The 26,380-nt window shown below is 46.8% G+C and overlaps 1 protein-coding gene across 1 annotated transcript in view; it reads right to left on the bottom strand.

Annotated features, from left to right (window-relative positions):
• The window catches only part of PHACTR3 (phosphatase and actin regulator 3), a 620,674-nt gene that overhangs the window by 199,136 nt on the left and 395,158 nt on the right, over positions 1 to 26,380 (bottom strand). The window contains exons 6-7 of the mRNA XM_086932651.1: positions 17,549 to 17,822; positions 13,559 to 13,788 (exon numbers count right to left, since the gene is read on the bottom strand). Coding sequence (XP_086788777.1) covers positions 13,559 to 13,788; positions 17,549 to 17,822 — 504 coding nt within the window. The remainder of the gene's footprint in view (positions 1 to 13,558; positions 13,789 to 17,548; positions 17,823 to 26,380) is intronic.

The raw sequence follows: 26,380 nt of genomic DNA, 5'->3' as shown, positions 1-26,380 counted from the left end.
ATGCGCATTTCCCACTGACCCGTAAACCTTCAGGAATGTGCCGCTAACTGACCAGTGGGTTTGAAACCCTCCAATGAGCTGGCAGTATTCCAAAACATGTCCATATATGTCCTTAAAACTGTGTCTTTACTTGTGCCGCCTATCTTTTATTGCCCCGAAATTGCATATAAACGGGGTCACACCGGTGTTCGGTGTGATACCTCTAGCATTACCGAAGGGTGCTGTTTGAGTGTACCACCACCCCATGGGGTCTTAATAAACTTGTTCTTTGCCTTTTACAGTTTCCGTGCCAACAGTTCTTGTGTGTAAGTGGGTAATCTCTGGAGCGTGTAGGCCTTGGGAACCCCGAATACTTCACTGCTACATATGGTACTTAATACATCTAGGCACTCTACGGAAAATCCCATGTCTACTATCAGTGTGTTGCTGGTGGGAAGATTCTCCCTGAGGAAGGTAGGGACCCCCTGCTTTACATGCATCCCTGGTTGTAGCTAGTGTAGGAAACTCATTTATGGTAGGGAGTGGGGAGTCCGACTAAAGTTCTACTCAGAGTTCTGGTTGAATTTCTTTCTACTGTGTTGCTGTAGTTTATGGAGGCCAGGTGAGAAGTGGTCCTGGCTGTATTGTAATTTTACTGGAAAATGAACAAGGAGAGTTAACCAAGGCCAGTGGCATAGGCTAACCAGCACAATGCGTTACTCTTTGCATGCAACACCCCACTCCAAAGTTCAAGCCCTGAAACGTAAAGCAACTATGAGGTGGGATTCCCTCCGCAGTGTGAATTATCTGAGAGGCGCCAGATAGCAACTAGTCTGGTTCTACTACTGCTGTGACTGACACTCACTTAAAGTTGGTGGAGAGCTGTTTCTATGGATTGAGTCATGTAGGTAGGGATGGGTGGAGTTTGTGGAGTTCTGCAACGCGGAACTCCGCAGAGTGAATTCCAGGGATGGCCACTTGCTGGTAGTTAAGTTGCGTGGTGGGATTCTAAAGGGCCATTTTACAAGCCCTTAACTGGAAGGCATAGAGCCTAGACAATGATGAGGTGGGAATTATTGCATGATGAGGGCTCAGCGGAGGCGTAAAGTGGTATTTTGCCTGACTCAGCTATGGTTGGGCTTGACATTCTTTCATGGACAGCTGTTTCAGTGGGAGGACAGGGGAGCCTCGTGCTCTTCCCCAGAGGAGGACTCCCTTGCTGATAACAAAGTTGTGTGGTGGAATTAATTAAGACAACAAAGGAAGGCCTTAAATATAAGGCCTAGAACCCACACAGTGACGAGGGCGAGACTGCTGATGCAGGCCAATCAGGAAGTGTGAGGAAGCAACCTGCCTGATCCAGTTATGGTTGTGCCTGATCCAGTTATGGTTGTGCCTGATCCAGTTATTGTTGTGCCTGATCCGGTTATGGTTGTGCCTGACCCTCGCTCTGTGATCTTCAATGGAAAGTTGTTTTCAGCGGAGGGAGGGAGTGATACACTCTGTGCTGTGCCTCAGGGATGATCCACAATCACAAGCAGCAAAGTGGCATTGGGAGGACTCAAACTACTAATAGACATCTTGCCTGTGCATGCATGCATCTCACTGCACAGCTCTGTGGCAGCTGACACCTTTCTATCCAGCAAATGCCATCGTCACCATGACCAGTCAAACAATGCATTTATCCAACCAACCCAAGCAGAACACTAGCTCACCCTCCAAATCCCACAGTCTGCATCTAATTCAGGTCCCAATGTGTGAACTAGAAAGACATTAGTGTGGGCAAAAATGCCTTCCTCACCGAGAAACTAAACATTTTCAAAGGTATTTGCACAATACACAGCACATGATTCGCCAGGTTCAAGCTACAGGATTCCCAGGAGGAACAGAAAGGAAACAAGTTTTCTCGGCCTAAGCCCGAGGCTCAAATATAGATCTGCTGGCTGTCCCATATTGTTCCTTCTTTTACAAGACTTCAGGAAAGGGCTGAAATACAACCACTGTACCATATTCCAGCCATCGAATGACTCTTTTCTTCCCTGCCTGCTGTCTCTAGCCACTGACAGCCTCCTTCAGTCGTGCTCAATACCCTTAATAAAATGCATTGTCTTATTTATATGCTTAGCCCACCAAGCTACGTAAACTTGCCAGGGTGTACTTTAACTACACAATCAAGGCACGTATATCCCAGTTGTGTAAAAAAAAAACTGGTGCCCCCCAAGGACTTCACCTTATAGTCACTGTATCTGTTAAAAAATATAGCCACTGTGTTCGCAAATTGTTTATAAAATATTACAAATATAAAATGTCTATCAATATTATTAAATAATCACATTATTAATGTTTATTTTTAAACGTAGGCCACTGTACTGGTGCTGGTAATCCTGTGATCTCCTGCTGTAGTCTCTAACATTTCCTCTAGGTGGCAATCTTCCCCCAGATAAAACAGGAAAAATACCTGGTCAATTAGAACTGTCGAAGGTTTAGCAGTTCAAATCGGGTGTCATTTTATTCAGTATCCGTATGTAGCGGCCTCCATCCAGCCCAGTTGTTTTCTGAAATACGATTTCGGGGGCTCCTGCTGGCCAGTTAAGTTTACCCTTATGAGTTGCCCTATGTTTTTGTCTATCTATGTGTGATGTTGTGCAGAATCATGTCCCAGTACCAGTCAGGCCTAGCTCCTACAAGGAAGTCATCCTTGGAATCGTGGAGCTACTGCTGATGGATAACAGAATGTGATTCAGCTGGAGAGAGAGAGTTATGAATTGTGGAGAGACAAATTCTCTTATATCCTGAGAAAGGTCCCAGGTTCCTTGTGACCAAAACAGGTATTTCAGCAAACCACCCTCCCTTCTTCAACATAAGTGCTGTTAGTTGAGAGGTTGACCCCATAAAAAATACTACCCTGGGGAGCTGCCAGTATTCCTTATTTTGCAGAACTGAAATATTTGAGATGTGGCCCAGTTTTGTGATTGTGGATACAGGCGGGTTGGACTGAAGAAAGGTGAATGAATGTACTCGGTGACGGATGACTGAGAGCTGCCTCAGTTATGTGCATCCTCTACCATGAAAGGTAGCTAGGAGAGGACTTCTACCTTCAGAAGGAGGCTGTGCCTTGTAAGTGGGTAAGGTATTCACTACAGAGTAGTCACTGAAGCCTAGCGGGACTAAAATAAGAGGAAGCGGGAGATTCTCACATTGCAAACAATGGGGCAGATTTACAAGCCCCTTGCGACAACTTTACGCTGCCGTTGTGTCACTTCTGTGACGCAGCGGCGTCATAAACAATGCTCCACGCTGCAACATATTTAAAACGTGACGCATTTATGGAGATGCATCACGTTGTAAAGCCCTGCGCTACATAATACCTGCGTCAGGTATAATGTATGCAGGGTGGGCGTTCCCACGTAAGAAAACCTCGTAAAAGTGACGTAGTGAAATCTACAAGATTTCACAAAGTCAATTCTACGATGCCACTGCGTCAAAATCTTGCGCTTGCTTGAAGCAGGTGTAAGGAGGGACGCAGCGTAATAGGAATAGGCCTTCCTGACCATTGCTGGAGTTGCGTCGTGCTTGCGATACGACTCCAGTAATGCGCTGCCTTTCCACCAAAAGATGCGTCACGCATCTGTCTATCCTTGCGCCACGGTGCGCCACGTTGTAAATGCGACGCGTCCATGGTGGCGCAAGGCTTTTATTCCGTCACACAATTTCACTGACGCATCTCTGCTAATAGGCAGAGATGCGGCAGTTCTTGTAAATCTGCCCCGATATGCTTGCAGGCTAAAACTGAATTTTTTTGCACTTAAATTATGACATAAGCCTCCTAGAGGCTTACGGTGAATATACAAGTAAAGTGTAATATTTTAGAAAGAGGTCAATCAGAGACATCGATCTGTTTATTATACCGGTTGCTGTGAAAAGTTTAAATAAATAACAGGATGCTTTACCAGCGGCGTCTCCTCTGCTAAGGAGGAGTAACGTGCCACGCTGCTCTATAGGCAATGCAAATCAAAAATAGAATTATAATAACAGAACGTTATTATAATCTCATTTTTAGTATAATGGTGCTGGGTTAGGGCGGGGCTTGGCTCGCGTCAGAGGGAGGAGTGGTTGGTGCACCATAAGTGCGCATGACGGTTTGGCCTGCCGTCTTGGTCCAGCCAAACCGTCATGCGCACTTTCCATGTTCTTCACCCATCTTTATTGCACAGCCTGGGTGGAGAACGTGGAGAACATGCGCAGGCTCCTACACTCTGTCAGAGCACTGACCAGGCCGCTCAGACTAATCACAACGCTGCTGTCATGCTGGTGAAAAGAATCCTGAAAAATCACCCACTTAGGATTGCGAGGGTCTATATCTTGATCCTACAGTGGCAATTAGATTGGATGAGGAGGCCTCATCTACTAGTTGGGGTAGGCTTTCATCATCGGCGACCTCAGCCCACCCCACAGGTGGGTGGAGGGAAGGCAGAGAACTGATTCACAGTTTGTGGTGTAAATTAATGATGCCAGCACCTTCCTTCCAAAAATAATATGTCCCCCCTGTTTGTAAAACGTCTGATAGGTGCACCCAACAAGCAGGACCAGAAATGGAAAAGTCACCGACAGGGCCGGACTGGCCATTTCCCCGGTGGGCCGCAAGGGTAGGGGCCTGTTTTGGGCCATTTTTGTAACCAGGGGTTGGCAATATCGGCCCCTGTAACAAAATCGGCCGAAACCGGCCCTCGCAAACTGCTCGGCTGCACTGCCCCTCACCCCGGGGGCGGCCGACTGAGCAATTTACCAGGGCCGGGTTTTATTCCCAAGCCGGCCCTGGTCACCGAAGGCTCAAACCAGTCTCAAGCCAGATACCTGGCTCTGCTCATGGACCTCTTCAAGTGTCAGGCCAAAAACGAGCCAAGCCTTCATGTGGCTTCTGTCTCCCACGCTCTTTCCTCAGTCGTAAGAGCCCCAACCCTTCCTGCAGCAGACGAGTGGCCTCATAGCACCCACTCATTTTGGAGATGCGCTGACAGTGAAGAACGTGAATAGTACTTGACCAGTACTTTACTGGCCTGGCTGGTATTTTCATGCCAAGACAGGTAAACAAATGTGGCGTTCCATATTCTCCCCCCCTTGACTTATAAATGGCAAGCAACACATTGTAGATGAACCAATGTCAAAAGAAATGTAATGCCAGCTGGTCGTTCATGAATGTTGGTAAAGTAAATAGTGGAACACAATACCGAAGATTTTACACAAACCGTTATCCTTTCAGAGCACACACATCTCACATACGTGATCTGTCATTTTCACTGAGAAAGGTGGCAAATCTGCCTGCAGGGTGCTGTGCATTTGCTTGAAGAGGGCTGTCATGCTAATGTTTTTTTGATCAGTGAGTGTAGGCAATTTTAAAAAATCACTATAATTATGTCCCTGTCCTAATACTTTCAGAGCACTCTAGTGTCTTGAGCATCCCATCTTTTTCATTCCACTTCTAAGAGAATGAATAATGCAAAAAAACGACACAGTGAGGGTCTTTTATGAAGAGTCTACCGACAGCACACTCTGTGCCTTCTCCCAGAACTCTGCTTTTTTAATGAATATTATAGCCTTCACTAAAGGTTTTGGGCGTCTCCTAAAACCTGCTGAATTTGTCTGTTTGTTGAGGTGATTGTCACCGGTGTGCTGGGGCCCATCCTAATATAGCTGAGCAAACTGTACCAAGTACACTCCGGGGCATATTTACAAAGAAGTGGCGGTATGCAGGGCTGCAAGCAGAATTGAATACGGTGCACTCCTGTGTTTTTCTTTGTGCCGGTATTAAAAAAAGCTGCCAGGCGCAAACATAGACACTCTTGCGTCATGGTGCAAGGCTGCTTGGGTTGCCGGGATTATTGCTTTTGTGCAGGAAAGGACACCTTCCTGCACATAAACAATCATTAATGGTGTTTTCCTTCTAAGTGTGCTGCAGAATGCAGCAAACATAAAAAGAACAAAAACGAGGAGAAATAAAAGTATTCCTCCTCATTGTGCCACCCTGATGCTCCACTCGTTTTTGTGCCATTCTGCCTTCTGCTCCACTCGTTTTTGTGCCCTCTGCCCTCTGCCCCACTCGTTTTTGTGCCATTCTGCCCTCTGCCCCACTCGTTGTTGTGCCATTCTGCTCTCTGCCCCACTCGTTGTTGTGCCCTTCTGCCCTCTGCCCCACTCGTTGTTGTGCCCTTCTGCCCTCTGCCCCACTCGTTGTTGTGCCATTCTGCTCTCTGCCCCACTCGTTGTTGTGCCCTTCTGCCCTCTGCCCCACTCGTTGTTGTGCCCTTCTGCCCTCTGCCCCACTCGTTGTTGTGCCCTTCTGCCCTCTGCCACACTCGTTGTTGTGCCCTTCTGCCCTCTGCCCCTCTCCTGTTTTATTTTAGAATGGCGCCGGCAAGCTGCCAGCGCCATTCTAAAATAGTTACTAAGTTAGCTTCATCAGGAAGCACTAATAGATAAAATAAAGCACCTGCTTCTATTAGTGCTTCCTGTTGAAGCTAACTTAGTAACTATTTTAGAATGGCGCTGGCAGCTTGCCGGTGCCATTCTAAAATAGTTGCAAGCTTGAAGCTTGAACTTTTGCCCCTCGGATCCGTTCAGCTCGCGGATTCGCGAATTTTCGGCAAATTTGTGGGAATTCACGGATTGCGAATTTACCGAAAATCCGCAAAATCCGCGAGCGGAACAGATTTTTCGCCCATACTTAGCAGGCTTCACTTCCTCTTGGATGGAGCATGGGCCAAGTACTGAATAATTGCTTTATTGGTGTCCATCCACTTCTCACGCTGTAATTGAGGTGCTATTTTTCCTTCGTCATTGCTTGTTTCCATTTACATTCTCCTTCTGATCTCTGACAACACCCCATTTTAGGGACAATAAAGGGATTTTAACCGCTTTAAATGGGATGTAATGCAGATTCCTGTCTTGCTGATTGGTATTACTAGCAGACGGGGGTCTGAAACAGGCTGTTGTACTGTGTGTTTTAGAGAGAGGATGGGATCATTGTGTATAAATCAAAGAGGAAGAGGAATGTCTGACAAGCCCAGGCTTTCCGGGCCAGAGGATCCTGTAAAGCTGGTCTCTGTCAGATAGCTCCAGATGGGAATATATGATATTACAACGCAAACAATTACAACGCATGCCTTTACAACGTGGTTGTTACATCGCAACTACCATTACAACGCATGATTTTACAACGCATGCCATCACAAAGCATTTTTAGAAACTACCATTACAACGCATACCAATACAATGCATACAATTACAACGCATACCATTACAATGCATAATACTTTTAGGGAAACAGTGGAGTAAGTGTTAGATAGTGTTGGGGTAAAAATTACTATTCCCACTCCAGTGAGTGCAACAGTAGGCTAAGTGTTGGATATTGTAGGGTGAAAATACTATCCCCATGTACCCCAAAACCCATACCCACCCTAAAACAAAAAAATCCCCATTACTTACCTTATAATGCTTTGTAATGGTATGCGTTGTACTGTCATGCGTTGTACTGGCATTCGTTGTAGTGACATGCGCTGTAATGGCATGCGATGTAAAGGCAGTTGGGCTGTAACAGCTGCGTTGTAAAGGTAGTGCGTTGTAATGGTTGTTTCCCCCAGATGAAGACCAGAGGAGAAGGCCAGTTTGCAGGGGGTCTTTCAGTGATGTTTCACAGAAAGGTGCCATTTCAGACCATTCTGACCACTCTCAAGTACATTTTCCATGAAAGATCCTTTGGCTGACATGCGTATGAAAGGTGCACTGTCTGTTTTTGCATTTTCTTTGAGGTTCATTTTCCATGAAAGGCACTGTTTGGCTTTCAGGATCTATCGGTGTTTTTTCGTGTTGCTTTTAAGAAAAGTAAGGTTTCACATTCTGCCTGCATTGTTCATTAGAGCACACTGCAGCACAGTTTGCTTTGTATAGAACCTTTCCTGTCTTGCAAGCGTGCCTGTCTTTTAATGTGATGAATGTTAGAAAGCCACAGTATGGGTTTTCTCTTCAAAGCGCTTTGAAACAGTGGGCGCATTAACGGATATCTCAAGGTCCAAATGAACAAGATTTTTAGTGTGTCTGGACCAAAAGGTAAGAGAAACAATGACTATACAGAGGTGCCAGACTTAAAGGCAAAGAGACAGGAATGACTGCTCAATAGACAATTAGTGCTGCAAGGTGTTAGGTTCACTCTGAACGAGAGAGGGACGCTGTTTGTCTATACTTTGTTTTTAAAATAATTTTGCGACACAGAGGGGCATATTTACTAGAAAATGTCCCCATAGTTGGCAGTGCCGCCTTCCAACAGTTTCAAAACTCATGGATGCACTGTACATACTACAATAAGGTGCACCCCTGCGTTTTCCCTAGCGCTAAAATTAGCTGCCTAGCACCAATGCAGGCACCCTCGCACCATAGTGCAAAGGTGCCTCAGATGCCTCGAATGATTGTTCATGTGCAGGAAGGTGTGCCTTCTTGCCCATGAACCATCCATAATGGCTCTTTGTTACTTCTATGTGTTCTGCCTTGTGCAGCACACATAGAAGCAGCATATCGTTGTTATTCAATGATTGCTTATGTGAAGGAAGGGACACCTTCCTGCACTTAAACAATAACTAACAGCTTTTTGCTCTTTCTATGTGTGCTGCAGAATGGCCTAATGCCGCTTTGTAAATATGGAGACGGGGATAACCCATCAGAACACCACTAAAAGTGACGTTCTGGTCGCATTATCCCCTTGTACGTGTGCCCCAATGTGTATACATCTGCTGGGTTTCCCACTTTTCTTGCGCTATGCAAGCCTGAAATTATAGTAGACATGGCATAACTTGATGAAAGTAAACACCCCAAGGCTGGTGTCATGGTCTTGGAGCAGTGATAAGTCGAAAGGATTTTTGGGGTAATTCACCTCCGGTTGTCCTATTTCTATTCATCAAATCCAATTTCATTTTAATTAAATGTATGTAAGTATAATAGGTTGACACGGTAACAGAAACAAGCACTATATTAAACATCCAAGTCGATAAACGTATGTCCGAGTTCTGGCGTTGTTGGTTTGCAAGCACGAAGCGTGCGCTTGTTGTCATCCTGTGCAGGTTGACCTTTCTTTTTCATTCTTTCTTTCATGCCTCTGTACAGAGTGATTGGCACCAAAGAGTCCATGTTGACGGCATTCTTTTGGCTCACCTAAGGTGGACCCTGTATGAAGACAAGCATTGGCAAGCTTTTAGCCATGTCGTACAAGTAGGGCTGGCTTTTGACTTGGGCGAGCTAGACCAAGGCCCAGGGCGCCAAGCATCAGAGGGGCGAAAGAACTGTCTGTAAAAGGTCCTGCAAACAGCAACCTGGCTCCAGTGATTCCATTTGAAGAGCTTTTAATAGTTTTTAACGTGCTGCAGTCGCTGTTTTAAGAACCCTATTACCCCTTATTTTGCCCTCTCGTCTACCTCTCATACCCTGCCGCCACAGATCAACACCCCCTCCCCTTCCCAACAAACAACTTCCAACCAGTCTGATGGAGCAAAGTTGTGGGTGATTAAGGTGTGCTGGGAGAAGTGTGGAGATGTGTGTTCAAAGGCAAGTCACTGCCTTGATGTAGCCAGCTAGGGACTGACCTGTGAAAAGGGGCTGCTGCCTCATTTTATTCACCATCAGTAGCGAGGGTGGCCCATTTCTTTCCATCTGGGGCGCTTTTGGAGCAAGGGCCGGTCCTGCGTTTAGGAGGCCGGCTGCTGTGTAAAATGACTGGAAGTGTATAACGCAATAAGCGCTATGATGCTTGTCGCATAGGTGAGACCTAGTGGCTTTGCCAATACCTGAGTACTAGTGACCATACTGTAGGTCACACTGACTAATCTATGTCCAAGCCATGAACACACAACTATCACTTGCCAGAAATAATTTGTTTGAACATGTCCATTCGCTTGAACAACTTTTGTTTTAGCAAAACAGTGTATTAAAGCCCAGTCCAGCACCAATGGGAAGCCGCCTACCCATAACCATACCCACAATCTGGCACTTGCACAATACTGGGACCACGGTTCAATCTCTTTCAGACTTTAGCAGGCAGCATTCATGCTTTACACGGATGCCATGGTGTGCAAACAGCAGTACTACTTCCACATACTCACACCTCACCAGCTACTGCACAGTGGCAGCTATTGCCCTATCTCCATTCATGAAACAAATCCTCATTAACTTCATAGGGACTTGTGAGTGTAGATTTTGAAGGAGAATGTGGCTTTCTAACAGTTTCAGTGTGCTGCAGGGGATATAGCAGTCACAAGGGGGTGGGTGTCCAGAGGGATCACTATCCATCAGAGCTCACATTTCTCAGCCACTGCTCTTCTTCAGCAACCTATATCTATATATGTTTAATTGAGAGTTACTCTGCTGTCTTCATTAACATTGAAGTAACTGGTGTAAGCAAACCTTGGATGGGGCCAGATGCCATGTTTGACCTTTTCCTTGAGTTACATTTTTTCATACTTATCAACTCATGTCGCTTATCGCACCTGGGCAAAATGAAGAAGCATGCATAGGGCTCCTCATTAAGTTCTGGCACTAACATCTTTCAAACCTGGTGAAGGAGTGTGGGAGAATCGACAGGTGCTCATGACCGGAGTACAGGCTCTCGACCCTTATCGCTTCCACAGTAGCAACTGCTGTATAATGGAGTCCATTCAAGCTGATAAGGATGCAGCAGGAAGCACTGAGGGACAGCTTTGGTTCCTAGGAGCACTGTGGATGGTGCCCGTCAGTTACCAAGGTGGAACAATTGTATTGCCGCCCTCTGGGCCAGGGTTCGGGGCATCAACCTCCTCAGCCTTTGTGAGAATGAGGTGTGCAAAAAGAAAAATTGATGGACAAAATGCTGACCAATGTCAAACATTCATCCCAGTACAGAGATCTGGGCCTAAATCCACCGCTTGTTTTTGCTCCCCATGCCATTCAGTTTAGAGAAGGTTCGTGAGAATGAAGATCACAAACTTTTTGCACCTGGAAAGTCCTGGCTGATATGCATATTGAGCCTGCACCAGGAGTACAGGCTCAATTTGCATATGAGATGATTGATCCACCCTCTATTAGCAGTGGGCAAAGAGGTGGTTTCCCTCTAGGACAGAGTGAGGTGTGATGCATCAAGCTACTTCCTGTCAAGGGGCTCAGTGGCACTTTGCAAAAAGTATAAATACATCTTCAGTGTCGCCAAAAAATTGTGACCACTCACTTACATTAAATCAAGGATTCCAAAGCCCTATTATCTATGATACATCCCCCAAAAAACCATCATCAACAAAAAGTCCCTAAAAGAGCTCTCAACTCATTGAATGCCCCAATGTAGTGCACTCTTGGAATGGACCAGCACTAAAAGCCCATGCCGGCTCGTGACATGAACCTGAGGACATCCGCTTTTGCCCATCACCTTAAAATCTACTTCGTTGTCTTAAGCTCACAAACTGCCACAGTGATACAAACCCAGTAGCAAGTTTACCAAGACATTCCTCCGAATCAAAGTCATCCAAACTGAATTAAATTGGCACAAAGTCTGGGAACGGTATTTACTTTCCAGCAAAAAATGTAGTTTCCTCTTGAAATGTGCCCTTTTCTGAGTGCAGATTGTGTTTTGTGCTTGGATGGATCAGTGTGAGCACCCCTAGTTTTTGATGCAAAGTCTTTTACTAAGATAGTAGGACTGGGCTTTGTATCAAAAAAGAATGCCTTCTTGAGGCTCAAAGTTGGAAAAAGGTTTTAATTTCATCAAACATTCCATACATTGCATCTGTGCTGCACTGTACAGTGCAAATCCAGCATGTGGAAGGTTATAGAATTTTTCTAGGCATAGGATTTTGTAACGGAATGATATACATCAAGTACCCAACCTATGCTTGGCATCACTCTCACACACACACACACACACACACATTTCATCATAGAGTGAAGGTTGTGCATTTTGCTAAGTAGAATGTTTGTGCACCAGAGCAAGGGATGAGAGCAACACAAGGCCATTTTTATGTTTTTTCTCAGACAGCACAAGCAAGACATTTTGTTAGCTAAAAGGGAGTATGGAGCCCACCCATTGCTTACCACTGGTTGGCTTCATTGTCATTCTTATTTGCTGGCTCCTGTTTGGTTAGCATGTGCCGGCTTCACTTCCTCTTCATGGGGCTCACCCTCCCAGGAGCATGGCCCAAGTACTGCTTCCTTTCTTTGTGAGTGTCCCTCTGCAGCTGCTGCTTTCTAGCCGGGGCTATATTTTTCCTCAAATTTCAGTACTCATTAAGAGTGCATGTGTTTGCAGGCCATCTCCCCTCCTCCCCCACTCTCTCTCTGCATTATTACTTGTCCTGTCCCACTCATCCCACGTTGTTGCCCCATCGTTGTTGCTTGCCCTGTTCCCCCACATGTCCCCCGTTGTTGCTTGTCCTATTCCTCCCTCCCACTGTCATTGCTCCCACCCAGTCATTGCTTGCCAGGTTCCCCTCCTTCCTCCCATGTTGTTGCATGACCTACTGTGGCACTGCCAGCGCTGACCACATCATAGACCATTTTTCCTAATTGTTAGATTTTTCCTAACTTTTAACCTATTTCCCCTCCCCAGATGTTGCTTCCCCCATCCCCTTCTCCTCCTGCATTGTTGCCCCATTGTTGTTCCTTGCCCCATCCCCTTGTTATTTACCTGTTTTCCCATTCCCCCTCCCCTTGTTGTTGCTTTCCCGTCCTGCTGCCCTCTCTCCATCATTGATTGCCCTGTCCACCACTCCCTTGCCCTGGTGGTTGCTTGCCCTGTACCCCCCCATGTTACCCCCACGTTCTTCCCTCTACCCATTGTTTTTTGTCTCGCCTCCTCCTGCCCCCCCCAAAAAAGCTCTATGACACGGAGATGGCTGGTTGCATTATAGCACTTCCTATCCTACCTTTTGGCCATGCTGCACAGTGCTGTACTGCTGTACCGCATGACTTAAACACATTGAAAAAACCATTAGCTCTCAAAAAGACGAAACCTATTGGCTTTGCCAATGCCTGTTATCAATTATGGGGCTGGACTGCTTTCTTCCCCTTCGGCACTGCAGCGCTGCAATTTTGGTTGCTGTTCTGTTTAATGCCGGCGGCCATGAGGCACCATCTAATTAAATATCTCAAGTACGATCCATTCATGAACTGCCCGTAGTTGCATTCATTCTTGAAATGCATCTAGTCCCACCAAGCAAGGACCATTAACTCATGAAATACTTACACAACCGCCCATCCTATAGCTAAACCCATTGATGTGAACTCATTAACTTAACCTAGCACCATCAGCCATAGAACACCAGCTCCTGAAATGCCTGAAGTGCCTTCCATCCACCAATTTCCCCCAGTAACATACACTAATGAAGTGCATCTTGGCCCAGCAATTAACTTGACAGCTCTGAGGTTATGAAATGCCACAAACACTTCAGTATATGAAACCCTTCCATTGACGACTCATAAAATGCACCCGTGCCATCAACCTCAACCCATCAACTCATGAAATGTGCCCAGTAAATCATTGTTCCTAATGTCCTAATGTCACACTACATCTCCTCACCAGAAATGATAGAGTCGTTCAGGAGCTCCTCATCCTGATATAGCAGAGCACAGTCTGTAAGGCCCGAATCCCTGATCAGGTTCTCTTTGTTTTCATCAGACTCTTTGGCTGAGATCCATTTGTTATCAGAATCCAAGTCATAGCTAAGTAAGTTCTCCTTGTTACGCTCTATACTGGAGGTCCGTGATGTGCGGAAATCCACCCTCCTTTTTGGCGAAGCCCTGTTGAAGCTGGAAAAGAAAGCACATTATATTAGTTATCGAGACCATGAAGATGTTGACTACATATGAAGATTGGTTCATATGTTTTGGGGAACGTTTGAATAATTCCTCGTTTTCTTACATATGTTTCTATGGCTTTCAAACCATAAATGATGTGCAATTTAAAATAGCGGTCCGGGTCCTCTATGACACCGAATCCTGCGAAAATCACAGTTGGTCACCTATGTAGCATCCACCCCATCTCTGCAGCACACAAATGACTAGGCCACACACGGAGCTCTGTAGTGCACATCTTTATTCTTCAGCATGCAATTGTTAACAGAACGCACTGCTTCATAGACTTTATTGACCACACCCAGACACACCCAAATACCTCCCATCTGATTGTGTAACTTTGTAAGGAGTCTATCTAGGACCACAAGGATCCTACTGCACATGATCACATGACACTACAACCTAGATCCTGCAAAGATTCAGTGGGCCCCTCTCAAAAACTGTCCTTCCCCTGGGCCTCAATCTTGCTCTAATTGGGCCATCCGCGATCCACAGTGAAGATTCTGATTCAAATTCTGACCAATTCATTGTCTTCGCAGTTGAGACTGACAGCAAACGATTCAGTCATGTAAGGCTTGATGTAAACACCTGTGTTATGTTGTATATTACCTTGAACTTGGCACATTCCACATTCTTTGGAATTGTATGTACTGTGTTCCACTTTCCTCTATGTGTTCTACATTTATCCAGTTGACGCTGACTGACTAAGCTGTCAGCTCTGTACCTGCTTGCTTAAGGATTAAACCTATTTCAACCTACATTGAAGTGTCCTTCTTCAATTCTACAACCTCCCAGTCCAAACTGGACTGGGGCTGGAGATTAATTGCCAGCAAGAAGGCACTGTTATTTAAGTGATTGCATCTAACTTCTGCAAACTACAAGTTTCAATCCAGATAAGACAATGCAGTCTTCTATCTTCTCGATGTTGGGAAATAGAGTGCCATCAAACTGGGCAATACAGGCACCTGTTTTCAGAGCGCTTGAGGATAGTGGCTGTGCGTTGAGAAGAAGTGTTTATAAAAAAGCAATTGGCTATTTTAATAAAGTCATTGATCAGTGGACCCACAAGATAAGACTGATGTTTAATCATTGCTCAACTTGCTGGGTTCAAACATGCAATAGGAAGGAGAAGCATTGCTGTTACAAATTCTGGATAAAAGAAATTTGAGAGGAATACTCCTCATTGGACCACACTCCCTGATGGCCGAGTTCAGTTTGCAGCGAATGTCTGAATGGAATTAGACCATCTAAGTAACCTGAGTCCTTTTTCAACCCGTGTTGTGCCTCACCTTGTGTTTAAAGCATATGCTTCTCTCTTTTCAGTGTTAAAGCTCAGTAGGAACGAGTGTGTTGTAACACACCACTTAACATTTAATATTGTCCTACAACAATGTTGAGAGCAGAGTATCAACTAACACCATGTCATCAAGTTAAGCATATATAGGGAAGTGTAGATTTACTATTCTCAACTCCTCATCTACTTACCTTGTTGATATATATGTATATATATATATGTTACGTTATGTTATGTTAATCTGTATTTGTATAGCGCGCGGCTACTCCCAGAAGTGGCCCGGCGCTAGAGCAAAACACGTAGACCACATAACATCAAACCATACGCAGCCGCAACACAGAACTTCACTGCTGGAAAAGCCACATTTTCAGACTTTTTCTGAAAATGAGGAGGTCCGGGCTCTGTCTGATAGCAAAAGGTAGGCTATTCCACAACCTAGAGGCCACAACATGAAAAGATCTGCACCCTAGCCGGGAGAATTTAACCTTAGGGACAGTAATCAGCAGTTGAGAAGAAGATCTCAAAGTGTATTGGGGAAGATAAGGTTGGAATCTGTCCCCTAGGTAAGGTGCTCCAGACTTGGGAAAAGCTTTAAAAACCAGGACCAGGGCCTTGAAGTGTATTCTTTTTTGCACCGGAAGCCAGTGCAGTGAGCAAAAAAGCTGAGAGTTATCGGTTCTGGGCCCAATCAAAGAAATAGCCCTTGCCGCTGCGTTCTGGATCACTTGTGTGTGTATATATATATATATATATATATATATATATATATATATATATATATATATCTTTTTGAACATGCCAGAGTTTGCCAATAGGGATTTCCCTAAGCACGTCGTACCGAGGAATGTTGTATGGCAAGGAAGAACAAACAACGGTGGTTGCAGAAATTACCAAAGTTGCCCTGACCATCGGAATGCAGCCGAAAATGGTACTAAACCTATGAAGGCTTTGGAGAGCGCTGGGGTAACATTTGGGAAATTTGCCAAGAGCAGCATTGGAGAAAGAGTGGAGGTTGGTGTACCGACAAGAGGCACTGTGGGACTTGTGGTCCGATGATGAAATGAAAATGCGGAGTGGCAGCGAGTTAAGGTGAACACTGTGACATTTTCGAAACCTGTGTACTAAACGTATCAAAAGAATTACAAAAGTACTTTAACCTTAACTGAACGCATTTATTTGCTGAAAAACACAGAATAATGGACTGCCTCTTTAAAAGTAATGGACGTTAGTCCTTCTTCAATGCCCAAGCCACGTTTTAAATAAACTAACGAACCCACCATTGATTTTAAGCATATGAATAAGAGGATTTGTACCTCGAAACGCGTCATGCTGTTTTGCCAAGAATAAAAACCTTTGAAGAGTGCGATGGTGTGGCTGGTCTCACGTTGCTGGTAGCTGCGCGTGTATCCTGGTTGATATATATATATATATATATATATATATATATATCCTTGCTCGCTGCTCCAAGGTACGGGGCACTCATACGGCGGGTGCAGGTCCAAGCGCGTCGGAGCCTCGCGCTTCAAATACGAAAGCTCTACCCCTCCCGGTCCCGGGTGGGAATAAGGACAGCACACACGGGAATTCTCGATTAGAAGCAACCTTTACTTGCACAGACGCGTTTCGGAAGCCACGCTTCCTTCCTCAATGTTTGTTACATTGAGGAAGGAAGCGTGGCTTCCGAAACACGTCTGTGCAAGTAAAGGTTGCTTCTAATCGAGAATTCCCGTGTGTGCTGTCCTTATTCCCACCCGGGACCGGGAGGGGTAGAGCTTTCATATATATATATATATATATATATATATATATATATATATATATATATATATATATATACACACACCCACATGTATGCATATATGTATATATATTTGTGCAACAATATTGAATGCAGAATATCAACTAGCAAAATTATCCAGGTGAGCATATATAGGGAAGTGCAGATTTACTTCTATCAACTCCTCATCAACTTGTCATGATGGTGTATATATAATCCCGCAGTAATATTGAGTGCAGGATACCAACTGGACACACATTGTTAAAATGTAGATATATATTTGCAAGTATGGATGTACTGTTCTCTGCTCCACGCCTACTCCACATCAACTCCATATCTAGGTACCTTGAGAATGCTAAAGCTGCACCTACCTAAATATGCTCACCTTAGTGATATGGTGATGGTTGAAATTCAGCAGTAGATATTGTTCCAGGGTGATCTATATCGTCAAGGTAGCTAGATACGGAGACCAATATATATATATATATATATATATATATATATATATATATATATATATATATGCTTTCCTTGGTGATAAATTGGAATCTCAAGAAAGCCACAGTAATAAGGGAGGTTCTTTGCTCCTCTATGGAAGCTTTACTCTGGGAGAGGACAGCCCGGCCATGCATTGATCTACGTACCTGTCCTGCCGGTGCTTGGAGGCCAGCGCCCGATGGAGCTCCTCAATGACTCTGCTAGGAGGTAAAGGCAGGTGGATAGCAGCTAGGTGAGGAGACCCCGTCGGTGTTGGGTACTGCCCTCTCATCGACTGTCCCACAGATTCAGAACCTTTCTGTGCAGAGGGTTGGAAGATGTTCATATGCCCTGAGACTTGAGAGGAAGCCAAAATGACGGAATTCTTCAGGAGTGTGGAAGGGGGGGATTTGATGATCACATCATCTTCTTCATTTACAACTGAAAAAGGAGAGAGATAGAAAAACATATCTTGTACCGGTGCTAATAAAGGAAAAGGGTGAAAACTATCCACAAGTACATGCTGAGACTTTTCCAGATGTTATAAAGTTTTGTCAGATGGCCAATGAGATAGTTCGGCATAGCGAAGGTTCACTTTGTCAACCCCTAAATTTGCAGAGTTCAACATACATGCTAAGAATTTCTTCTGAAATTCAATGATTGTAAATCTTCAGACATGTATTTAGTGTGGACATCCCGAACAACTGATTAGATATTGCTACTTGCTGGGCGGAAGACTGTCACAATATCATAGGCCTGTTGTTTTCCGTCAAGTGGCTAGGAGAAATCTTTTGAGGCTTCAGTTCACCAACCATGTAGCTTTAGAGCCCGCAGGGGTGGGCTATACAAGCCATTAAAGGTCCGCTTCAGCGTTAAAGGCTCGATCAGAAGGCGAGGGCCTTTAACAAGGGAGCTGGCCTTTAATGGCCCTACCAGGTAGGTTGCTCCACCTCCGCACAGCACCGCCTGTGTCTCCCTGCCCCAGCCGCCGCTGCTGAGAAAGTTCATGGCCCTCCACAACCCGCAGGCTACCACCTGCGCCTCACCCCTGGTGGCTAGTGGTAGGCCGTCGGTAGGTTTGTTCATCCTCCGCTTTATTGCTTTTATTGTATTGCCTGTATTTTCATTGTTTTGTCTGTGACTGCTGTTGTCTGTCTTCCCTAGCTGCCCGTACCTGGTCCGTGCCCCTTTTTTCTTCCCTCTGTTCCCTTCGCTGTCCCCGTGCTCTCTCTGCCCGGTCTTTCCTTCTGTACCCCTCGCTGCCCCCATGTCCCTGCCCGGTTTTCCCTTCTGTTCCCCTCTCTGCCCCGTGCCTCTCTGCCTGTTCTGCCTTCTGTTCTTAGCTGCCCCTGTATTTCTGTATTCTGTGTTTTTCTGGTATTTCTGTGCCCTTTTTGCCTTCTGTGCCACTCGTCTTCCCCACATTTTTGTGCCCCTTTTGCCTTATGTTCCACTCGTTTTTTGTGCCCGTCTGCCTTCTGTGCCACTTGTTTTTCCCTCATTTTTGTGCCCCTTTTGCCTTCTGTTCCACTCGTTTTTTGTGCCCTTCTGCCCTCTGTGCCACTCGTTTTTCCCTTGTTTTTTGTGCCCTTCTGCCTTCTGTTCCACTCGTTTTTGTGCCCTTCTGCCCTCTGTGCCACTCGTTTTTCACTCGTTTTTTTGCCCTTCTGCCTTCAGTTCCACTCGTTTTTTGTGCCCTTCTGCCCTCTGTTCCATTTGTTTTTCCCTTGTTTTTGTGCCCCTTTTGCCTTCTGTTCCACTCGTTTTTGTGCCCTTCTGCCCTCTGTTCCACTAATTTTTTTGTGCCCTTCTGCCCTCTGTGCCACTCATTTTTCCCTTGTTTTTTGTGCCCTTCTACCTTTTTTTTCCACTCGTTTTTTTGTGCCCTTCTGCCCTGTGCCACTCGTTTTTCCCTCGTTTTTGTGCCCCTTTTGCCTTCTGTTCCACTTGTTTTTTGTGCCCTCCTGCCCTCTGTTCCACTCGTTTTTTTGTGCCCCTCTGCCCTCTGTGCCACTCGTTTTCCCCTCGTTTCTGTACCCCTTTTTCCTTCTGTTACCTTTGTTGTCCCTCACGCCCTCGCCGCTGCCTCCCCTGCGGCCCGCCACCCTGACTGCCCACTGCCCATTTGCTGCCCCCGCCTCCTGACTGCTCCTCCCTCCCACCTCCCCATATATGCTGGCCGCTGTGTGGGCGGCTCGCCTAACCAAGCCTGGACCGTGCCCACTGACAGAACTCCTGGCCCCCGCACCCGCCACGACGACCGCCGCCACTATGACGCCAGCACGCTGCACGCTCTCAACTCCAGACAGAGCCACACCTGCTTCAAGGCCGCCCCGAAACGCACACACGGCCCCTTCACCTGCTGGAACTGCAGCTACACCCGCCTCAGAGCCGGCGAACCATCACCCAAGAAAGACCCCAATCACCTCTGATGCATACTACTAAACACCAGCTCCGCACGCAAGCATGCCGTCGAGCTCTGGGACCTGCTCGACACAACATTCCCGGATGCAGCCTTCCTGACAGAGACCTGGTTTAACAACTCCTCCACACCCGATATAGCCATAGCCATCCCAGATGGCTACAAGACCACCCGCAGACTGCACCAACGGAGTCGGAGGAGGAATCGCCACTGTCCACAAGAACAGCATCAGGGTCTCGACTACCACCGATGACACCGACGAACACATGTATTACCAGATCCACCCTCAGAGGCACCCTCGTCTACAGACCCCCCGGACACCGCCCCCAGTTCAGCAACTCCATTGCCGACTTGATCAGCACGCACGCCCTGACCTCCACCGACTACATCCTCCTCAGAGACCTGGACTTTCACCTTGATAACAACAACGACAACAACTCCACAACCCTGATCGCCAACCTCGCCAACCTCGGACTGAAGCAACTCGTCACAACGCCCACCCACTCCGCCAGCCACACACTCGACCCCGTCTTCTCCTCAAGCTTGCATGTCTCCGTCAGCCACACCACTGAACTCCTCTGGACCGACCACCGCTGCATCCACTTCGCCTTCCAGAAACCCACCACACACCACCGCACCCGACAGATCCACCGCCGCTGTTGGAGCAAAATCACCAAAGACCAACTACACGCAAACCTCGCTCTCAGCACACCCACCAAACCCTCCAACACCGACCATGCTGCCCACAGCTTCAGACACTGGATCGAGGACTGCGCCAACACCCTCGCCCCACTGAAGAAACCCCCCCACAGAGACACCTGCAAGACGGCCAGCTGGTTCACCCCAGAACTCCTAGCCTCCAAGCAAGCCTGCCGGAAACTAGAGAAAAAATGGCACAGTGAACAAACTCCGGAGAGCTACGCAGCACACAAGGACTCCATCTGCAACCACCACCACCTCATCAGGGCAGCCAAGACGACCTCCTTCAAAGACGGCCTCGACAACAATGCACACAATAGCCAGGAGCTCTTCCACATCGTGAAGGAACTCTCCAACCCCAGCTCCAACACCAACGATATTCCGCCATCGCAAGCCCTGTGCGACTCCCTCGCGAACTTCTTCCACCGCAAGATAGCAGACATCCACGACAGCTTCAACACCCAAACAGCCCCAACAGACAGCAACACAACAGACCCTCCACATACCATCGACCACGACCCCGTGCTAACCTGGGCCAGCATGAGCATCGATGACACCATCAAGACCATGCGGACAATCCACTCCGGCTCTCCGTCAGACCCATTCCCGCACCACATCTTCAACAGAGCAAGCAGCTCCATCGCACCCACCTGGGCAATGTCATCAATCTCTCCCTAGAGACCGCAACCTTCCCAGAGATCTGGAAACACGCCGAGATCAACGGACTACTCAAAAAACCTAAGGCAAACCCAAGAGACCTCAAGAACTTCTGGACCATCTCTCTGCTCCCCTTTCCGGCCAAGGTCATCGAGAAAACCGTCAACAGACAGCTAACCCGATACCTCGAAGAAAATAGAATCCTGGACCCTTCCCAATCAGGGTTCCGCAGCAACTACAGCACCGAGACTGCCCTCATCACCGCCACCGACGACATCAGGACCCTGCTGGACAACAGCGAGAACGCATCACTCATCCTCCTAGACCTCTCTGCCGCTTCGACACCATCTGCCACCACACACTACGCGCACGCCTCCATCACGCAGGGATCCGAGGCGAGGCCCAGGATTGGACCACATCCTTCCTCTCCTGCAGAACCCAGAGCATCTGCCTCCCCCCATTCAGTTCCAAAGCCTCCGATATCATCTATGGCGTACCCCTGGGATCCTCCCTCAGCCCGACACTGTTCAACATTTACATGGCCCTGCTCGCACACGTAGACCGACAGCACGACCTCAACATAATCTCCTACGCCGACAACACTCAGCTGATCCTCTCCCTCACCAAGGACCCCATCACATCCAAAGCCAACCGCCACGAAAAAATAAAGACCATCGGCGACTGGATGAAGACCAGTCGTCTGAAGCTGAACTAGGACAAGACGGAGGTCCTCCTCCTCGGCTCCTACCCTTCAGCCTGGGACGACTCCTGGTGGCCGACGGCACTGGGGGAAGCCCCGACCTCCACCGACCATGCACGCAACCTGGGAATCATCCTCGACTCAACGCTCTCAATGACCAAGCAAGTCAACGCCGTCTCCTCCTCCTGCTTAAACACCCTCCGAATGCTCCGCAAGATCTACTGATGGATCCCAACAGATACAAGAAAGACAGTCACCCAGGCCCTCGTCAGCAGCAGACTCGACTACGGAAACGCCCTCTACGCGGGAGCCCCGATAAAGCTCATCAAACAACTACAACGCATCCAAAAGGCCTCAGCACGACTGATCCTCAATGTACCACGCCACGGCCACATCACCCCCCTACCTGAGAAACCTGCACTGGCTCCCCGTCAACAAGAGGTAATCCTTCAAGCTCCACACCCACACATACAAGGCACTCCACAAGACCGGCTCAGCCTATCTCAACAGGCGGCTCTCCTTCTATATCCCCACCCGCCAGCTCCGCTCCGCCGACCTCTCACTCGCCACTGTCCCGCGCATCCAAAGAACAACCATCGGTGGGAGATCCTTCTCCCACCTTGCCGCCAAGACATGGAACACCCTCCCACTGAGCCTACGACGGACCCAAGACCTGCTAACCTTCAGGAGGATACTCAAGACCTGGCTGTTCGATCAGTAGCGCTCCCCAGCGCCTTGAGACCCTCGTGGTATGTAGTGCGCTTTACAAATGATTGATTGATGTATTGAGGGCTCGCTACGGGGGTACTAAGGCTATTAGAACATTTTGCCCCTATAGGTCAGAATGTTCTAATTTGTAAAACAAAGGCCTCACGAAGCCCAAGGGGGTTTAAAGCTGTTGCTGTGAACAAACATTGGGATGTTTATGCTCCGGGCTTCTATCAGCCATTAGTAGCCGAGCACTCCATTGTCTGCAATGGAGAACTCAATATTCCAATGTGGTAATAAAGCATAAATCATCAGTCTCAATCACCAATAACATACTCTTTCACACCATCACTTTAGAAACTTTCAAAACATAGCCAACCTTTGGCAGATCATACTAGATGTATTTTTCAAGCGTTAAAGGAAAGGTGTTCGACAGTGAAGGAAAGTAGTTCAGAACATAAGGATGGCTTGTTATGTAAAGAAAGAAAAATATAAAGAAGGTAAAACATGTAACTCTCTTTTCTGTATCTTCCGAAAGAAATACACCAATTGGTGAAATTGAACGCACCTCGCTCTGGAGAACTTGTACAAAACTGCTTATTGATTTGCAGTTGATGGCAAATGAAATCCACGCAGCCCAAGAATTCTGCCCCTAGCTATGTCATCTAATTTCACAAATCATGAAGGATTTCTGACTGCACCCTGTTTCCACTTCCTAAAATCCACCTAAGATCCTAGCATGTTGCTTTTGATGACAATGCTCCTGTGGGCTGAAAGTAATCTCCATGCAGGAACATTGGGTGCAATTGAAATAAATGCTAAAAAAACAAGAAACCGCAGTCATACTCCAACTACTGGGATAAACCTAATGTGGTCTATTCAGTAGACCATATGGCCCCATCCTCTCTGTAAAGAATTTCCATCATGCTAACGGATGGGTAGATTATTGCATATCTAATCAGATGAGGACAGTGCTTAATTTGAGACAGTGGTTTCTGGAGCTCAGCACCAGCACTTAATCATCAATGCCAGCACTTTCCAGGATTACCAGGTAAGGACACACTAATTTATGGGGAGATTAAGTGATTTGCCCAGAATCACAGGATGTTGAGCTAACGCCGAGACTTGAACCTGGTTCCCTAGCTTGGAAGTCAGCAGCTCTGGACATTTTGGCACATCTTGTACCCACTTTCGTGATCAGTAGTTGGTTCTGTTTTAGGCGGCACTAACAGGAGTAATGGGCAGGTGCAAGCTGCCTCCTGACGGGAGCCCCCACACAAATTTTTTTTTTACAAATTAACCACTGGCTGAGGACCCTTTTTCTCCACAATCACATCAGACTGTGAATATGCCTTTGATTGAAACACCTTTCCTCTTCCAGTGCTGGCCAGTCCAGACCGACCAATGGCAACAAGGAAGTGAACAGTCTGCGTGCAAAGTAATGTTCAGCAAAATGGCAGCTAACATTCCTGGCCCCATCTTCTTCAGTACTCTTACTCTCTTTAATCTAGATGATTGGCCTGAGTGTGTACTTCAGGAGCCCCACCATGGTATGGGAGCAAGTGAAGACCTCTCTGTCTCTCCTATTGGGCTGGGTGTAATTACAGCACGGAATGCATGAATTTGGGAGGGAGGAGAAGAGGGATACTGAGAGAGGAAAAGAGAGGAGGAGACAAGTATGGGAGTGATGGCAAGAGGGTAGAGGACAGATGTGGATTAAGGATGGTGCCTAGAGAAGGCGGTGGGAGAAGGAGTACAATGGTGAGAATCTGGTGGCAACAGGCGAGTGAGAGGATTCAAAAGGAGAGGAGCAGGAGTATAGGGTGAGTTGGGAGCAAGAGTACACATGAAGGGGAAGGCTATTCTTGAAAGGAGATTGTAAGCATTGCCGAGAAGGAGAGCCAGTAGAGTTGCACAGGACAGGAGGGAGATGAGGTGGGGAAGTCGAGAGAGGGCAAGGAAAGATTCTCATGACACAGCGGTTTATGAACATATTTGTATCGCTCCAGGTGTGCTTGGTTACAGGGTCTAGATGCTGAGATGTATGAGAAGGTAGAGGTGTAAGTCTCCAAAAGGATGGATTTAGTTGCTTGCCTCCAGTGCTTAATTTGTGAAAAATGAAGTGCCAAGGCCCTACTCGGATGGCCAATGCAGCCTGCACCATGCATTGCCCCTGCCTGCGCTGCCAATGACAGTACCAAGATAACACCTATCCATCGCGATCCTACAAGCGTGACAATTCAGACTATTTCAGGACATTCAAAGCTATAGTAATGGCATGAGAGGCTAGTATTATTCATTGTCAATGCTATTTGAGTTAATAAACACAGTTATTATGCACATCTCAGATAGCGCCACCATGTGGTGGACTTTCACTAGTGCCGGTGCTGACAATTAAGTGCCGGTATCGAGCACTGGAAACCACCGGCTCATATTTAGCACTGTTTGCTCACAGTGGTAGAAGGGACCAGACTTTTGGAGGTCCACCCAGGAGTGAGAGAGGAATAACCCGGCAAAGGCGCAACTGGCCACAGATTGACAATGGTTTATGGAGTACATGCAGGCGTGAGAGAGGAACATCCCACCGATATCACACGTCAGAAGGCGAGAGATTATACTCTTTGTGCTACGTCCTGGTGCAAAGAGAATCAATTCACTGAAGACAAGGTTAGGGATACAAGGGACTAGGCTCCATGGGGTCCACCCAGGAACAAGTGAAAAGCAACCCCCAGAAAGGCAAAACCTAAGACAATATGGAATTGATTTAGTGGGTCCCTTCAGGAGAAAGGGGGAGCAAGGTACTGAAGCACATTTAGAGACAGACAAGTGTATGGTCTATGAGGTCTACCCGGGACAGAAGAGCAAACCATGGAAAGGGGTGGATTTATAGTCACCAGGAAATGAATCCTACAAAGTCCTAAAGAGCGTGAGGAGGAGCAAGCCACAGAAATTGGTAATAGTTAAGGGCCGACAGAGAGATACCTAAATAATAAGTGTCTGGGAGCATTATTGTGGAAAAGAAAGGGTAGTACAATGGAGGCAATTCATTGTTTGGGGTTAGATGGGTTGATGGTAACACAGGCGTCACAGAGCAGTCCCTTTTCGGAGCGTGCCTGTTTCTCAGCGTGAGGTTTATGTTTTCCCCTCAGAATACAACCACTTGCTCCCACACATGTACACACACACAATCATACACTGACATTTCTGGGATAATGAGAATGCTTACATGATTCCTACTTCTCGTGTAAAGGGCCAAAAAGAGCCCGTCGTTGATCATGGACTAAACCTCCACATCTATTTGGAAAATGGATTGTTTTCTTTAGATAACCCTCACCCACCAGAGTTTCCTCTTAGTGGCATGCTTCATCATTGGGTCCTTCCCTTTTGGCTACAGAACGGAGCGCGCTGCGACCTACAGGATACCTGGGAGCCCTTATCGGAGTAAAAATGGATTGATGAATCAGTATTCATCAATCCAAGTTTACACCTATACTGGACCCAATGATGAAGCATGCCACCAAGAGGAAACGCTTGTGGCTGAGGGTTATCTAAAGAAAGCATTCTGTTTTCCAAATAGATGTGGAGGTCTAGTCCATGATCAATGGACTGACTCTTTTTGTTTGTTTGATAAATATTGACAGGAGGGCGAGTCCCTCTGGTCATGTAAAGGGCAGCAACTTTCCTCAAGAAATGTGACAAGTTGCTGTTTGATACTGATCAGTTCCCCTTCTGCTACTTATAACCTGATGAGAGCTTTGAGGTATAGGGACATGCTATAGGTTTGCCTAATTTCTTAGTTGAAAACACCATGGG

This window comes from Lissotriton vulgaris, chromosome 7 (assembly GCF_964263255.1).
Source record: "Lissotriton vulgaris chromosome 7, aLisVul1.2, whole genome shotgun sequence".
Taxonomy (NCBI): Eukaryota; Metazoa; Chordata; class Amphibia; order Caudata; family Salamandridae; genus Lissotriton; species Lissotriton vulgaris.
The sequence above is the reverse complement of the archived record's forward strand: the minus strand, read 5'-3'. Positions and strand labels throughout refer to the sequence as shown.